The sequence below is a fragment of the Vitis riparia genome, chromosome 9 (assembly GCF_004353265.1).
Source record: "Vitis riparia cultivar Riparia Gloire de Montpellier isolate 1030 chromosome 9, EGFV_Vit.rip_1.0, whole genome shotgun sequence".
Taxonomy (NCBI): domain Eukaryota; kingdom Viridiplantae; phylum Streptophyta; class Magnoliopsida; order Vitales; family Vitaceae; genus Vitis; species Vitis riparia.
The window spans coordinates 5,298,130-5,313,401 of NC_048439.1; the positions used below are offsets into that span (position 1 = coordinate 5,298,130).

The window sequence follows — 15,272 nt, forward strand, 5'->3', positions numbered from 1 at the left end:
TTGGCTGAGTACTTGTACATAATAGGCTAAGTCAGGCCTAGTGAGAGTTAAGTAAAGTAATCTACTAATGAGTTTTCGGTAACCTGATGGATCTTCATAGAAATTGGTATCGTTTGCTGATAACTTGAGGGTAGATTCCATAGGGAAGGCAGCAGGTTTGGATTTAGTTAAACTAGTGTCTTCAAGTATGTAAAATATATACTTTCGTTGGCATAAGGAGATACCAATCTTGGACCTTGCAACTTCCAAGCCAAGAAAGTATTTTAGTGGGCCTAAGTCTTTAATAGTGAACTTGGCATCTAAAAAGGTCTTCAACCTTTCAATTTCCAAAATGCTATCACTTGCCAATAGCACATCATCCACATAGACTAATAAGGTCATAAAAGAACTTTCAAATTTCTTAATGAACAGAGAACAATCAGAATTACCTTGAACAAATCCATAGGAAAGAAGGACCCGGGATAGTTTGGCATACCATTGCCTAGAAGCTTGCTTTAAGCCATAGAGGTTCTTTAAAATACGACAAACTTTCTGTTCACCTTGGACGACCAACCCAAGAGGCAATTCCATGTATACCTCTTCATGTAAATCACCATGCAAAAATGCATTATTGACATCTAGTTGATGAAGATGCCATCGTTTGACGGCAGCCACAACAAGTAGTAAGTGAATGGATGTAATCTTGGCCACAAGAGAGAAAGTATCAAAGAAATCGAGGCCTTCTTGTCGAGTATACCCTTTTTCCACCAATCTAGCTTTATGTCTTTCTATAGTTCCATCAGCTTTATATTTCACTTTGAACACCCATTTAAAACCAATAGTCCTTTTATTTTTAGGAAGAGTAACAAGCTCCCAAGTTTTATTTAACTCCAAAGCAGTAAGTTCATGTTGCATGGCAGCTTGCCATTTAGGGAGGTGAGAAGCTTAGGTGTATGATTTGGGTTCTAGAGAGTTTGTGATAGAGGTGAGAAAAGCTTTATGGGATGTAGACAGTCTACTATTAGAAAGAAAAGGGTGAAGAGAATAGAAATTACCTTTAGTGGGAGAACAGTCAGTTGAAGTAGATGTCTGAGTTGCATTTTGAGAAGAAGAGACATTACCACAATAATAGTCTTGCAGATATGAAGGTTTTTGTTTAATTCTGGTTGATTTTCTGAGTTGTAAGACTTCAGGGTCAGTTGAATCAGAAGTTGAATCCAGATGGGATGGAGAGGGAAATGTAGGTGAGTCAGATTCAAGAAGGGCAGGAGGTTCAAAGAGAGAATGAGAATTATTAGATGGTGATGCAGATCCCACATTGTGATAGGAATTGAAGAAGGATGTGGTAGAAGGTGAATCTGAAAAGGATTGCGAAAGAGGAAACATAAAGGAATGAGTTTCAGGATGTTGGGGCAACACTTGGAAAGGAAAAATTGTTTCATGGAATATGTCATTCTGAGAAACAAGGATCTTATTGGTGTTTAGATCTATGGGTTTATAACCCTTAATATCATAAGGATATCCTAGGAAGATGCACTTTATGGCTTGTGAATCAAATTTTTGTCTGTGACTGGTTAAAGTGGATGCAAAACAAAGGTAGCCAAAAACTCTTAAATGAGAAAGGTTAGGTGTTTTGTTAAAAAACATTTCAAAAGGGGTTTTATTTTGAAGTAGAGGAGTGGCAATTCTATTGATTATATGGGCAGCAGTAAGCACACAGTCACTCCAAAAAATTAATGGTAGATTTGCTTAAAACATTAAGGTTCTAGTAGTGCTTAGTAGATGTTGATGTTTTCTCTCCACAACACCATTTTGTTGAGGAGTTTCGACACAACTTCTTTGATGCAAAATACCATATTTATGATAGAATTTTGTGAGTAAGAATTTTGGTCCATTATCAGACCTTATAACTTTGATAGAAGAAGAAATTTGGTTTGCTACCATTTTACAGAAAGTTTTTATTAAAGATGGCACTTCTGATTTAGCTTTAATCATGTATACCCAAGTACACCTTGTGAAGTCATCGACTATAGTTAAAAAATATCAAAAACCAGAATAAGAAGTAGTGTTAAAAGGACCTCATATATCACAATGGATCAAATCAAAACTTTTATTAGAATTACTTTGTGATACAGAAAAAGGAAGGCTTCTTTGCTTTGCTAAAGAACATATGTCACAAACATTTGTATGACCAAGAGTGATAGCAGAGTCAATTTGTTTGAGGGAATGGAATCTTGAACTAGATACATGTCCTAATCTACAATGCCATATATCTAAGTGTTTGTGAATAGAAGACAAAACAAGATGAGCAGAATTAAATTGAAATGAATTGCAGATTTTAGCTTGTGATGAAGCTGGAATCATATGGTAAAGTCCTTTTTTAAGAGCAATCCCAATCATCTTCTCCATTGACTGGTCCTGTAAAAGGCAATGAGAAGCAGTAAAGGTAAGAGAAAGATTAGTCTTTTTCAAAACATTGAAGAAAATCTAAGCCAAAGTTCCAATGACCAACAAATATGCATAAAAGATAGTTTTTGGCGAAAAACCTTAAATGTAATCACTAAGGAATAAGAATTGATTTTAGAATTATTTATTAAGCTTAAAGATTCTTCAATAAAAAAATAATTATGTGAAATTTGTAAGAAATCTATTTCTAAACTAGAAATGAAAAAAAAAAAAAAAACCTATAAAACCTTATAACTTCGATGAAATCTTGACAAGATTTTAACTATAATTCCTTAAAAAAGTGATTATTAAAGATCTTCAATAGGAAATAAGATGATGTTAGAAGTTGGAGAATTAAGACAATAAACCAACATATGTTTAACAAACCTTCAAGAACAAATTAATTAGATAGTAAGTAATAAGAATTAATATATCCTAAAATAGGGTCATCTTTAAAAAGTGCAATGTTTCCCTAACAATTGTGATGAACAATGAGTTCATCACTAAGATTAATTGTTGTCTTAATAGATTCAAGAGTAGCTTCTTTATGGCATGCTAATAGGTCAAACTTAAGATTAGCTACAAATTGTCTAAGGCTCATATCAATAATCAAGGGATATGCACACAACATTTAATTTGGTATAAGATTTAAGAGAAGAAATATTCTTGGAATACCCTTTTTAATTGTCTACCCTATCACTAGAGTAGATAGTCAAGCTATAAGACTAAACTCTTAAATCAAGAGACTCTTTTTGAATTTCCATATCCTCTAAAAAGAAACCTAAATAAATTAAGATCCTTGATTATTACAAAAAAAAAAAAAAAAAAATACAGGCTAAGGATAATCATATCATTTTTTTAGTTCAAGAAGTTAGATCTAAGAGAATTGAAGAACAATTGGAAGTTAAAAAGACTCAAGATGCTATCCAATAATTCAAAGAAAAGTTGGTTAGAGAAGCCCATCCTAAATTCCCTAATGTATTTTGGCATAGGAATGAACATGTTATAGAACTACCTTACAACCTAGAATTTAGGGAAAATGATATACCCACTAAGGCAAGACCAATTCAAATGATTCAAAAACCATTGAGATATTATGAAAAGGAAATTTAAGAACTCTTTGATAAAAAATTAATAAAGAATCCAAATCTCCTTGAAGTTGTGTATGTGCAAATTTTGTGAAGTCTTGCAAAACAACCAAAAACTATAGGAAAAATATATGTGATCAAAACTTTATATTAAAAATTAATTGATTGTGCAGTATAGACTCAAATATAATATTCTTTACAAAAGAATATTTTTCCTTTGATTCATTCACTTTGATTATAATCCCAAAGATGATGACAAGAGTCTTTTCTTGATTTTTGAAAATCAATCCAAGGCCTAGAGTGGTTTTTTCTCTAATGAACTTGTTAAATGGTGAAAAACACGTATATAGTACTTATGCATTCTCTCATACTTGCAGGGAGATTTTATAAAATCTTTTTTTTCTCTGTAAAGCTTTGTTTCCTATGTGAAGTCCTTTTGCCAATCTCTCTTTTCCTTGAAAGAAGTCACCTTTATTTATAGGTGAAGATAGGAAATTAAATTTTGAATTTCAAGATTTGATTACTTCATTCAAGGAATTTGGTTCCTTGATTATTTTCATAACTTTTTTCCTTCCTCACTGAAGTTTTGTCAACAAGATAATATCTATTATTTGGTTGGAGATTTTTGTTCCCCTTTTTTTAGGAAACTTGTTAAAAAGAGAATATCTATTTCTACTTCTCTTTGATTAGAAGACTTAATTTCATAGTCTTCCAAATTTTACTACGTGTTACCTTCTGAGTTGCATGCCACATGTCTAAGAACTTGTCAAGCCTAAATTTTATTAAAATATGAAGTTACAATTTTGAAGTCCGATTTAATGGTAATTTAATCCACTAAAAATTTGGATAACTGCAAATTTCTCTATTGTTTATGTTAAAAAACAAACAAATTTTGAAAGAGGAACACCTAGGCTTGTGATTAATTACAAACCCCTTAATGAAGCCTTAAGATGGATTAGGTATCATATTGCAAATAAGAGAGACCTTCTTTGGAGATTAGTTAAGTCTAGGATATTCTCTTAGTTTGACGTGAAATCATGCTTTTTTGGCAAATCCAGATCATAGAAAAAAAAACATGTATAAAACAACATTTACAATACCATTTGGACATTATGAATGGAATTTAGTATCATTTGGTCTTAAAAACGTCCTCTCATAATTTCATAACATTATGAGGCAACTGTCCTAATGATGAACTCATTGTTAATTACAATTGTTAGGAAAATATTTCATTTTTGAAAGATAACCCTATTTATAACATTGAGATACGAGTCTGATAAACCTTCATTGACTTTTGAGGATTCTAAGATATCTTGATTTTTATTACTTAAGATCTTATTAATTTGTTCTTGAAGGTCACTTAAACTTATATTGGTGTATTGTCTTAATTCTTGAACCTCTGTGTACGTGCGTCCGTGCGTGTTCTCCTAACAATTGCAGCAGCTCTTGCATCTAGCCCTGAAGTTGGCTCATCCACGAATATTATTGAGGGATTTGCCACAAGCTCAACTGCAATGGTCAGCCTCTTGCGCTGCTCGGTTGAGAGACCATTTACACCTGGCAACCCAACTAGTGCGTCCCTCAATGGGGTCAGTTCAACGAGCTCCATGACTTCCTCAATGAACATCTGTAACCATTAGCAAGGATTAGAAATTGTTTGAACCGGCACTTTTCCCTAGAGTGAAGCTCAACCAATTTTGAAAAATATGGAAACAACTCGGGAAAGTCTCACCATTCTGGTTTTAGCATCCACATCAGGAGACAACCGCAACCAAGCTGAGTAGAGCAAGGACTCATGGATAGTAACATGAGGAGAGTGGATGTCATTCTGCTCACAGTATCCAGAAATTCGAGCAAAAGTCTCTTGCTTCTTTGGGTAGCCAGAAATGCTGATGTTTCCCTCAATATATCCACCAGTTTTCTGACCAGCCAATACATCCATGAGAGTGGTTTTACCAGCACCACTAACACTCATCAGAGCTGTTAGAACACCAGGCCTGGAAGCACCACTCACCCCCTTGAGAAGCTCCAATTTGTCTTCAAGGACACCTTGACTTTTCAATATTTCCTACAAATTCAATTCAAACAACTTGGTTCTCATTTTTGGTTTATTAGTTCAGTAACAAAACTTCAGTGGAGCTAAAACATGTAAATTATTTGCACAAATATCAAGTTACCTCTGGCATGTCAACTGAGTATCTAATATCATCAAAGGTGATAGAATGTGATTGGAATGGAAGAACCATCCTTTTTTTTCTTGTTATGGTTAGCCTCAACAATCGCTTCTGCCATCACAGATGAGGATGCGGATGAGATACTTCGCCCAATTTCCTCTCCACTCTCTGCAAGTTAAGTTTATATTCAGTTAACTGACAACAACATGTATGCGTACGTGCGTGTGTGTACTTTAATTTGGCATCTATCAGTGAATCAAATGTCAAATTTTCATCCATTTATTGAAAACTGATTTTGTTTTGAGGTTAGTAGGGTGCATAACACCTTCCCACTAGACCACTAGTCACATGGTATTTTTTTTCTTATTTTGTTTCTTAAAATAAGTAAACTAAGTGATAAATCCAAACTAAAATAAAAGCGAGTTTTTAAAAATCAAACATTCATTTTTCCATGGAGTCCGACTCTCTCCAAGGGATGCATCATCACCTCTATGAGAACTGCAGGCCCACACAGGTAGTGTTTACCATCCCTCACTGGTATTCCCTATACCCCGGTAACGTCAATTAACCCTTTCTAGAGCTAAGCATCCCCCAGCACAATATGGTATCCGCGACAACTGTCATTATATCCCTTAATTCTTGTGAAGAGCATTGATGAAAATATCGATAATCATGGATATATCAGTATTTCAATTTTACGGATATATCGAAAATATATGGACGGATATTTTGGAAAAAAATTTAGGTAATTTAAAGTTGATCAAAACTTATGAAAATATTGAGAAAAAACTCTAAAAATTTTATAATAAACCATAATATACATTTTAAAGTTGTTTTATAAAAAAAATAATATATGTGTATGATATAATTAATTATATTTGACAATAATATCGTATGCATCCATTAAAAAAAATATGAGTTTTATAAATTTATTAAATTAGATCAAATATTATTTGATAATAATATTATGATATTTGATTATAATATATCTCACTTTAAAATTATAATTTATTTAATTTCAATTGTATTAAATGATATAAAATAAATGATGATATATGTATAATTTTTTTAATATTTATATTTTTATATTTAATTAATATATAAATTATATAAAAAAAACGATTAATAAAATTATAATGACAGACTTTATATTTTTAGTGATTAATTAAATGAAATTTTAAAATAAAATAATTAGAATTAATTTGTTTAAGAAAATAATTTTTTATAGTTTTATTATATATTTGTCTGTGCATTGTATTTAACAAATGGGTAGCTAGCCCGGTGGTCATGGAAGGAAAGACTTGGTTTGTTTTTGGGTTAGGCGGTTGAGTCCGCGCCCGCATGCACAATTGCACATTTTTGAAGCTTTGACCGCACATTGACCAAACCGAAAAATCACTTCACTGGATTTTCGCTTGCCTATTTCGTGTCGCCAGTTGTCGACATAAGAAATTTTTTTCCTTTGCAGTCTTTTGTAGCATTTGCAGTCTTTTCCATTGGAATTTCTTTTTCCTTTACTTTTATCAGGATACTATAAAACTCTACCTCTGACTTGGTCCCCGTGTTTGGTATTGTACTATTAAAACACACACTGCGTTCAAATCCATTCAAATTGCAGGCTTTGTATGAAGAGACTTGGCTTTGTTCATGGAGATTACTTGAGTTCAATGCTGAGTTTGAGCAGCAAACCTGGCTCCCTTGAGTCCTAGAGTTCTCAATGTAACTTTTACAGAGTCAGATGATCCCCTGCATGTCTTTCACCCTTGTTTAGATGACGAGAAAATTAGAAGAAAAGGTTTCACAAACTCACCACTGAGCAAGGATTCATGCAGAATTTGTTATGGGATGATGCACACTAAGCAAGGCTTCCAAAATTCTGAACAATCAAAGCAAGTGATTCTACAATTCAATGTATGAGCACCAAACTTTCTTACATTGAATGAGTTGAATACTAGGAAAACTAATCTACTTCTCTCCATGGGTCAAGCATATAAGTAGAAATGGGATCTGACAGGGCAGGCATGGAACCGCTGGAAATAACTCTGACCCTTCTGAAGAAGGCCACACAACTTCCCTTTTTGACAGCTCAAGTCTAAATTTAAGAGCATTGCAAACCCTGCCCCTGGTACACACTTTGTTGGCTTTGAAACCAAACGATTTTCATGTTGATACCGTGTCTTTATGATTTCGGCTACTTAAAGCAGCTATCAAAAGTGGAGCACCATACTGGTAAGTTGGTAATCAAGATGAAAGGAATGCATAAGGCTATATTATTGTCTTGAATTTCAAATTTCAAATTACAAAAAAATTAGGAGAAAACAAAATACAATAAAATTGGGAGAAAACAAAATACAAGAATTTAACAAGATAAATACTACCCGCTATGACACTCTCTAACAGCCTAGACATAGACCAAAACTTTTATTCATCTGTGAAGAACTTGTGCTGTTATCGCCTTTGGAAGTTAAATGCCTTAATGGCAAAGGCAAAGATAAATAAGAAAAGCACCGTAAACCCAACAATCACAACTGCAACCACTCCGAGGAAATCATGTTTGAATCCAAAATAGTCATCCAAGTATTGTTTCACTGATACATTTGAGTCAAGTAGTATGTCCTCGATATCTCCAAACTGTGATGTAACCAATCCATACAAACTCCATGCAACTGGACATGCCCAATAGTACCATCTCCACCACACAGGAATCCTCTGTATTCATCATGGAAGAAATGCAACAAAATGAGACCGTTTCTGTATCCATGTGCTAAAGAAAGTTGCAATTTAAAGAATTATGGGTTGAGAGCACTTACATTTCGTGGGACTATAAAACCTGAGAAGAGGTTCCATAATGTATAAAATGATGAGGCAACGATGGCAGCAATATGTTGATTTGGTGTGGCAGCCACAGCCATCATGCCATAAAAGGTGAAGTATAATAAGCTGAAGAACATGAAGAACAGATACCAGAAGAACTTAGCAGCTGTCCATTCAAATCCAATCATTGCATAAACTATAACACCATACACCACAGCTTGTGAAAAGACGTAAGGTATCTCAACTAAAGCCTGAAAGAAGAGATGAAATTTGATTAATAAAACCCATAAAGCATTAGAGATATACGAAGTCTATAGCATAAGAAAACTAATTACCTGTGCAAAGGCATATGGCATGGCTGAATACATTCCTGCAGCTCTTTCTCTGTAAAAGACTGTCCGTTCAACTGCCACGACTGGTTGCACCGATTGGCCATTCTGAAACCCAAGGAAGAGAACAGCGGCATACATAGAGCCCATTGCATTAGATATATCTTGTTGTCTTGTCCTGCATTTGCCCATGTGAAGTAAAAATTAAAGTTGATATGGAGAAGCATACTGAGTTCTCAAAATTCTGAACTGACTTCAAACTACCTTTTGGTGCCGAGATCCCAGAACATTGTCCCAAACATCAAGGCTACGAAAGTTGTGAAGAAAAATCTCACTGCCGTGTATGGTGGATTTCGCCAGTATGACAAACGTTGTTTCCATAAGCATGCCATACACTGGGTGAAGAAGGACTGGGAGTATTGAGTAGGGAAATAGAGGTCCTTAGAACCAGGGGTAGGTTGGCTCAATTCTTTAATTAAATCTTTGTTTCTCCTGAAACATATGCCACATCTTAGAAAAGGCTTCAACAACAAATTCAAGCTTGCATTATGAACTTTGAGATGGCTGTATATGACATTTCAATATCATAATGCATTCAGATATCCTATAGTTAATCACCTGTATAGATCTGACTTTTCGTATATTTCGGTGAAATCCACCCCCAAAATTAATTCTTGTGCAGAAGCGGTAACTTCCAACATCCAAGTTGCAGGGTTATAACCATCTTTGATTTTACTTACTCCTTCAATTCCCTTAATGAAAGCAAGTCACATGTATTAGTAAGCACTTTATATGAATTAACTTAAACTAAAGTATTTGCTGCTTATAGCTTTTAATTTATCATGGAAGTTTACCTCAAAATACTTTATCAGATGGGAAGAACGTCTACCCAGTGGTCCCATATATATCTCTTGCCCTCCACGCTTCAGCAGGAGCAACTGCAAACCCATTTTGAATATGTCAGTACTTATATGCAGGAGAGCATAGAAGAGAATAAATCCTTTCTATCCATTAACATTTCCCACCTCATCAAAGGCATCAAAGATGTCAATACTTGGCTGATGGATGGTGCACACAACTGTTCTTCCTGTGTCCACTGTGTTCCTGACTGTTCTCATAACAATTGCAGCAGCTCTTGCATCTAGCCCTGAAGTTGGCTCATCCATGAATATTATTGAGGGATTTGCCACAAGCTCAACTGCAATGGTCAGCCTCTTGCGCTGCTCGGTTGAGAGACCATTTACACCTGGCAACCCAACTAGTGCATCCCTCAATGGGGTCAGTTCCACGAGCTCCATGACTTCCTCAATGAACATCTGTAACCATTACCAAAGATTAGAAATTGTTTGAACCAGCACTTTTCCTCAGAGTCAAGGTCAAGCCAAACTTGAACCTGACCATAGCTCAACCAAGTTTGAAAATCAATTCTAGGGCTTTGCTTGATCAGAGCACTAAATTCAATAAGAAAAATGTGGAAACAACACAGAAAACTCTTACCTTTCTTGTTTCAGCATCCACATTAGGAGGCAATCGCAGCCAAGCTGAGTAGAGCAAGGACTCATGGACAGTAACATGAGGAGAGTGGATGTCATTCTGCTCACAGTATCCAGCAATGCGAGCAAAAGTCTCTTGCTTCTTTGGGTAGCCAGAAATGCTGATGCTACCCCCAATATATCCACCAGTTTTCCGACCAGCCAATACATCCATGAGAGTGGTTTTACCAGCACCACTAACACCCATCAAAGCTGTAAGAACACCAGGCCTGAAAGCACCACTCACCCCCTTCAGAAGCTCCAGTCTGTCTTCAGGGACACCCTGACTTTTCATTTCCTGCAAATTCAATTCAAACAACTTAGTTCTCATTTTTGGTTTATTAGTGCTGCTAAAACATGTACATTATTTGCATTAATATGAAGTTACCTCTGGCATGTCAACCGAGTATCTAATATCATCAAAGGTGATAGAAAGTGGTTGGAATGGAAGAACCATTCCTTTTTTGTTGTTACGTCTCGCCTCAGCAATGGCTTCTGCCCTCACAGAAGAGGATACGGATGAGATACTTCGCCCAATTTCCTCTCCACTCTCTGCATGTTAAGTTTAAATTTAGAGAGCAATATAGAACATGGGTTAAATGACAAGAACACAGGCACACAAAGGCATGCAAGCACCATGTATGAGTTTCATCACCTGTGGATGCGGTTTGGTCAATCGGGCCTTTTCTATGGGACGATAACTCAATCTTTCCTTCAGTTTTGGCATTGTCGGACTCTACTGTTATAACAGCTTGAGGCTTCTCAAATGCTGCACAATTTGCAAAAATCTTAATACACTAACCTCCAATAATTTAGGAGTTTCAATGCAGAGACGGTAAAGATACTCACGATTTAGGTAAGTCAGAGCCACAGTGTAACAGAAGTTGAAGACAAATATGAATCCAAGCAGTGCCCCAGCTCCTATCCAGTACCAGTGTGCCTCCGTGAAGAACCCACGAGCCTTCAATACTGCTACTCCAAGGGATTCTGTTGAATTGGTAGAAGCATTCTGAAAAATGGAAATACATTCAATCATCAGTGACTGACACACATAAATAAACACAAATACTCACATGCAAAATTCAAGAACTTACTTTGCTCCAACTCTTCCCAAGGAATTCATTTACCACTATTGCGTTCTGTGCATACATCATAGGGGAAGACCAGTAACCCCAAATCCACCATTTCTTGACATTTTCTGCAGCATTGACCAAATACAAAAAGAAAACAAAAATCCATTATTAGTGTTTATCAACAAGAACGTTGTACATTTCCTGAAAATTTCTTTCCTCCTTATACCTCGTGACAGGACAAAACCACCCAATGCAAAGGGCAGAACTAATGCAAATGACCCAAATGTGTTTGCAACAATCATGCTTCTACAAGCTGCTGCTATAAATCGAAATAATGAAGATGCCGTCTGATTAAGAAGCAAGAGGAGAAGATACTGTCTAAACAATCTGCAATAAGAAGATTTGTTTATTGAGCATAGATCATTTTGGAACAGAGAAAACATGTGAAACAAATCTGGACAAGTTTCTGCAACTTCATAAGTTTTTAACTTTTACCTTCCCACATTTGGATCAAATCCAATGACATAATAAGTGATGAATACCCAAACACCAACTTCAACAAATGTGATGGGGATCTTGAGGAACCATGAGGGAAGAGCATATGCCCATGCAGGATAGAAGAGCAGGCCTCTTTGCTTGTAAAAGACAGGAAGTTTTAGAATGGTCATGGCCAGTTCTGACATTCCATTAAACATGACCATCATGACAGTGAAGAACAAAGCACCAGTGTAAATGTTTCCATCTTCTGTTGTGTTTTTGTGCATCTCAGTTCTTAGGAAGATTGTCATTGCAATCATTGCGACTATTGTGAGCTAAAAGCAGAAGTAAAAATAATAAATTACGATCAAATGTACAAAATTAAAAGCCATTGTTATAAGTAACAACAATAATAATACTCACTTGGGTGAGCTTGAAAATATAGACAAATGAATTCCTCTTCATCAGCAAGTACTCTCTTGAGATGCAAGCATCCAACAGTTCCTTCTTTCTAACACCATATTTTTCAGTTTTCAAAGCAGCCGGGTGGCTTTTGGTCTTGTCGAATGGAGTTGCAAGCTCATCTCCTAGTTTCCGTCCAAAGTGAAATGACTGGAATGCCTCAGCAAATTCCTTGGCTGTGACAAAACTGTAAGGCTCATCTTTATGTGCCCAATACTGCTCCTGATCTTTCCTAGATGTTACCTGCAATCAATTTTAAAATTCGTGTTCTAGCTTGGTTTTTTCTAAAGAAGGGAAAAAATGAGAAGATGCCAAAAGGTACAAAGCTATTAGCACTCACTTCTTGTAGAAAGTCTGCCACACCCTTCCTTTCAGGACATCTGAACCCCATGGATTCAAAAAAGTTAAGAACGTCTTCACGAGGACCCTGATAAATGATCCGGCTATCAGAGAGAAGAATGATGTCATCAAAAAGATCGTAAGTCTCAGGTGCTGGCTGGAGGAGAGAGATGAGAGCAGTCCCATTGAGAATGTGGACGGTTTGCCTGAGAGAATTTACGATTTGATAAGTTGTTGAGCTATCCAAGCCAGTAGAGATCTCATCCATGAACAGTGCCTTTGATGGTCCAACCAGCATCTCACCTATCATTCATATATTTTCAAATAATTGAACTATATTAGATTAATGAACAAAAAAATATCTTCTTTTTCTTTTTCTTTTTCTTTTTTCATGTTAGAACACAAATTATCCTACCAGTTGTGACACGCTTCCTTTGTCCTCCAGAGATACCCCTCACCATTTCATCTCCTACCATGGTGTCTGCACAGATTTCTAGTCCCAGAATCTGTAAATTTAAGTGTAAATGAAAATAAACAAATTATGAGTTAGAACTGGATTTTCTCAGAAATCTGTATTCCATCATTGAAAGTTTTATGGTTATGATACCTTTAGTGTATAATCAGTGATCACATTCTCCTTCTGGCCTTCAGCTGCCGCTGCCTGAAATGTTAGAAACCAATAATGAAAATCTCAACAACCATTAAAGCTAGTTTGGTACATCAAGATATTCCATGGATAAGATCGACAGAACATCAAGAAAACAAAGTCAATTTGCATATCTATGTGAGAGATCAAAAATTTTATTCTAGAGAAGACAAGTGTCCATGTTCTCCACGAAAAACAAATAGCTGATCAATTTCACAAAGTAGCTTCTGTCTCACCTTCATGAAGACATCGATATCAGGATCGGGCTTTATATTTGCTGCTTTCTCTCTTCTTGAGAGCTCTACTAACATGTCTGCAGATAGCCAAAATAAGAGTCAATCTCCTGGCCCATGCAAATGTCATACAACTACATCCACAACCTTCAAAAACAGAGAAAATAAAAGTGAAGGCAATGGTTTAGACTTACCATATCGATCTCCAACACCCTGGCATCTTGCAGAGAAGGCCAAGGTTTCCCGTACAGTCATTTCTCCTATATGGGTATCAAGTTGGCTTATGTAGGCGGCAGTTCTCTGGGGTACAAACTCATTCATGCCATGACCGTTGTATGTCACCCTTCCCGTAACCTAAACAAGAATTTTCAGTTTTCAAATTGGGTAAGAGATTAAAGAGCTAAAAATTGAATACGCATCAAAGAAGAAAAGGTATAAGAGTTTTTTTTTTTTTTTTTTTTCCATTCAACCTTTAGACTGGAATCAAGCTTTCCGGACAGAGCCAATAAGAGAGTGGTCTTTCCAGAACTTGGAGGACCCAAAAGCAACGTCATTCTGCAGAAAAAAAATATGCACAAAAAATTGAGTATTGATCTTCAGGGCATTCTAAATTTGAGAAAGGAAAAAAATCATTTGATTTATCAATCAATTTTTTACTAGAAATAAATTCAAATTCTCACCTTCCGGGTTTGATGATTCCGCTAACATCATGAAGAATGGTGAATTTCTTCTTTCTACTTGGAAGAATCCGAAGAGTGTTCAAGATATCCTTTAAAACAGAAAGAAAAATTATAATCTAAAAACAAACTTTCCCAAGAGAATACTTATTGATTAGCTAATGATCTGCATTTGCATTTTAGTTACCTCAATTTGATTAAAAACAGAATTAATGAATGAAGGCAAAGCTCTGCTTCCTACATGAGCTTCTGCATCAATGGTAAGATGCTCAAATCTAACTTCAATTTCGGGAAGATCAATCCCAACTCTGAAAAATGGAAGAGCCAAGAAAACTCGTTATTAAAAAGTCAAAGGAAGATGTTGTTTGGTTGCAAAGAAAATGTAGGAAACACTATCAGGCATACTTAAGATGAATTCTTTCTTTTCCACTGTTTTCAATGTTCAAAAAGAGGCGAGGAGCGCAAGAAAAGAAGAGAAATCGTACCTATCCATACGATTCTTGAGCTTCAACAAGAACTTCTCATTGTCCTCTTCAGCGATTTTCACCAACCGCTCGACTAAATTCTTCCTTTCCTGAGGCCCAAGGTTGTGTATATCAACTTCACTGGCCTCACCCTCTGATCCGATCAGCAAACCTTTCCTCAGCCGATTGTAGGTGGGAAGTTTCTCGAGGGCAGCCCATTTCAAAGCTTCCTCATCATCCTCATCCCTTGAAGAACGGGAGAAAACCTCCGCACCAGAGTTCCTCCATATGGAAGAACTGTTCTTCTTGAAACTACCACTGGCTCTACGACCACTGGCTGTACAAATTTCAGCTGTTTCCATTGCAACACGAAACGAGGAACCCCCCTGCAAAACTAACCAGAACCCACCAAAACCCAGAAATCTTTTCCAAAAAATCAGGAGAAGCCCAAATTTTGATCTCTGGAGCTGAAAAAACTCGAAGTCAGAGATGGGTGTCCTCCCCCCTTTTCTGTATGCACTTTGTAATGCTAAAACCTTG

The 15,272-nt window shown here is 36.0% G+C and overlaps 1 protein-coding gene across 1 annotated transcript; it reads right to left on the reverse strand.

Moving 5' to 3' along the window:
- Nucleotides 1-8,080: 8,080 nt before the first annotated feature.
- Nucleotides 8,081-15,272, reverse strand: LOC117922166 (pleiotropic drug resistance protein 1-like). The gene is made up of 24 exons (XM_034840201.1): nucleotides 14,754-15,272; nucleotides 14,456-14,576; nucleotides 14,272-14,360; nucleotides 14,062-14,146; nucleotides 13,786-13,945; nucleotides 13,595-13,671; nucleotides 13,320-13,373; nucleotides 13,128-13,218; nucleotides 12,714-13,015; nucleotides 12,335-12,616; nucleotides 11,930-12,246; nucleotides 11,661-11,821; nucleotides 11,456-11,559; nucleotides 11,211-11,370; nucleotides 11,017-11,130; nucleotides 10,750-10,913; nucleotides 10,327-10,659; nucleotides 9,855-10,145; nucleotides 9,684-9,767; nucleotides 9,448-9,581; nucleotides 9,094-9,321; nucleotides 8,836-9,007; nucleotides 8,497-8,751; nucleotides 8,081-8,395 (listed from the first exon to the last, which is right to left on the reverse strand). The coding sequence occupies exons 1-24, from the start codon at nucleotides 15,092-15,094 to the stop codon at nucleotides 8,135-8,137; spliced, it is 4,380 nt and encodes a 1,459-aa protein (XP_034696092.1). The 5' UTR covers nucleotides 15,095-15,272; the 3' UTR covers nucleotides 8,081-8,134.

What these genes read in the sequence shown, in the direction of transcription:
- LOC117922166 (XM_034840201.1), bottom strand. Translation starts at nt 15,094, where the DNA reads ATGGAAACAGCTGAAATTTGTACAGCCAGTGGTCGTAGAGCCAGTGGT. An exon ending in TCACTGATTATACACTAAAG is followed by an intron (nt 13,219 to 13,319) that starts GTATCATAACCA and finishes TTAAATTTACAG; the next exon opens with ATTCTGGGACTAGAAATCTG. An exon ending in TCTTTGATGCCTTTGATGAG is followed by an intron (nt 9,768 to 9,854) that starts GTGGGAAATGTT and finishes ATGGGTTTGCAG; the next exon opens with TTGCTCCTGCTGAAGCGTGG.